This window comes from Etheostoma cragini, unplaced genomic scaffold (genome assembly GCF_013103735.1).
Source record: "Etheostoma cragini isolate CJK2018 unplaced genomic scaffold, CSU_Ecrag_1.0 ScbMSFa_367, whole genome shotgun sequence".
Lineage (NCBI taxonomy): Eukaryota > Metazoa > Chordata > Actinopteri > Perciformes > Percidae > Etheostoma > Etheostoma cragini.
Window position 1 is genome coordinate 128,344 of NW_023267961.1, and position 1,405 is coordinate 129,748.

Below are 1,405 nucleotides of genomic sequence, written 5' to 3' on the forward strand. Positions count from 1 at the left end.
TAGGACCAAAAAGTTCTATTCTGGTCTCATCAGACCACATGACTTCCTCCCATGACTCCTCTGGATCGTCCAGATGGTTGTTGGCAGACTTAAGACGGGCCTGGACATGGTCTGGTTTAAGCAGGGGAACCTTCTGGGCCATGCATGATTTCAAACCATGACGTCTTAGTGTATTACCAACAGTAACCTTGGAAACGGTGGTCCCAGCTCTTTTCAGGTCCTGGACCTGCTTCTCCCGTGTAGTTCTGGGCTGGTTTCTCACCTTTCTTAGGATCACTGAGACCCCCCGAGGTGAGATCCTGCATGGAGCCCCAGTCCGAGGGAGATGGACAGTCATGTTTAGCTTCTTCCATTTTCTAATGATTGCTCCAACCGTGGACATGTCTTCACCAAGCTGCTTGGACATGTCCCCGTAGTCCTGTCCAGCCTTGTGGAGGTCTCTAGTGTCTTTGGACAGCTCTTTGGTCTTGGACATGTCCCTGTAGTCCTGTCCAGTCTTGTGGAGGTCTCTAGTGTCTTTGCACAGCGTTTTGGTCTTGGCCATGTCAGTAGTGTGATTCTTACTGATTGTATGGGGGGGACAGGTGTCTTTATGCAGCTATGACCTCAAACAGGTGCATCTAATTTAGGATAATAAATGGAGTGGGGGGGGGGGACATTTTGAAGACAGACTAACAGGTCTTTGAGGGACAGAATTGTAGCTGATAGACAGGTGTTCAAATACTTATTTGCAGCTGTATCATACAAATAAATAGTTAAAAAATCACACATTGTGATTTCGGGATGTTTTTTTTAGATTATGTCTCTCACAGTGGACATGTCTCTCACAGTGGACATGTCTCTCACAGTGGACATGCACCTACGAGGACATCGGACCCTCCATGATTTCTAAGTGAGAGAACTAGCAAAATAGCAAGGTGTTAAACACACACACACACACACACTGTCTGTGGGACATGTTAACCAAAAGTAGGAGCTTATTAACGCTGAAAATGTCGTGGTCACAGTAACTGATGGAAGTAGTTTGACCTTGTCTTTGATCTTTCGCCATGGCAACTGTCCAACGGCGAACTCAACCAACATGTAAAACAGTGACCACAGGTCGTCATGGCGACCCATTTCCTAGAGGAAGACAAGAACAAACACACATTATAGAGGGAATGATTTTTAAGGGGTGTCACGATTATGCAAATCCACAATTGGGCTGCAGCATGATGTAGGTCGATGTATTTAATGCTAAGCTAATGTTACCCTGTATCTTTAGCTGTAGGCTACTAGCCGCTAAGCTACATTACCCTGTGTCTTAAGCTGTAGGCTACTAGCCGAAAAGCTACATTACCCTGTGTCTTAAGCTGTAGGCTACTAGCCGCTAAGCTACATTACCCTGTGTCTTAAGCTTTAGGCT

The 1,405-nt window shown here is 45.9% G+C and overlaps 2 protein-coding genes across 2 annotated transcripts in view; one reads left to right on the forward strand and one right to left on the reverse strand.

The window, feature by feature from the left end:
• The window catches only part of ttbk1a (tau tubulin kinase 1a), a 25,253-nt gene extending 24,133 nt beyond the window's left edge, over positions 1-1,120 (reverse strand). The window contains exon 1 of the mRNA XM_034866015.1: positions 986-1,120. Within this exon, the coding sequence (XP_034721906.1) occupies positions 986-1,119 (134 nt within the window). The 5' untranslated portion in view covers position 1,120. The remainder of the gene's footprint in view (positions 1-985) is intronic.
• Positions 1,121-1,211: 91 nt separating this feature from the next.
• LOC117940893 (tau-tubulin kinase 1-like) overlaps positions 1,212-1,405 on the forward strand; it is a 3,310-nt gene continuing 3,116 nt past the window's right edge. The window contains exon 1 of the mRNA XM_034866016.1: positions 1,212-1,216. Coding sequence (XP_034721907.1) covers positions 1,212-1,216 — 5 coding nt within the window. The remainder of the gene's footprint in view (positions 1,217-1,405) is intronic.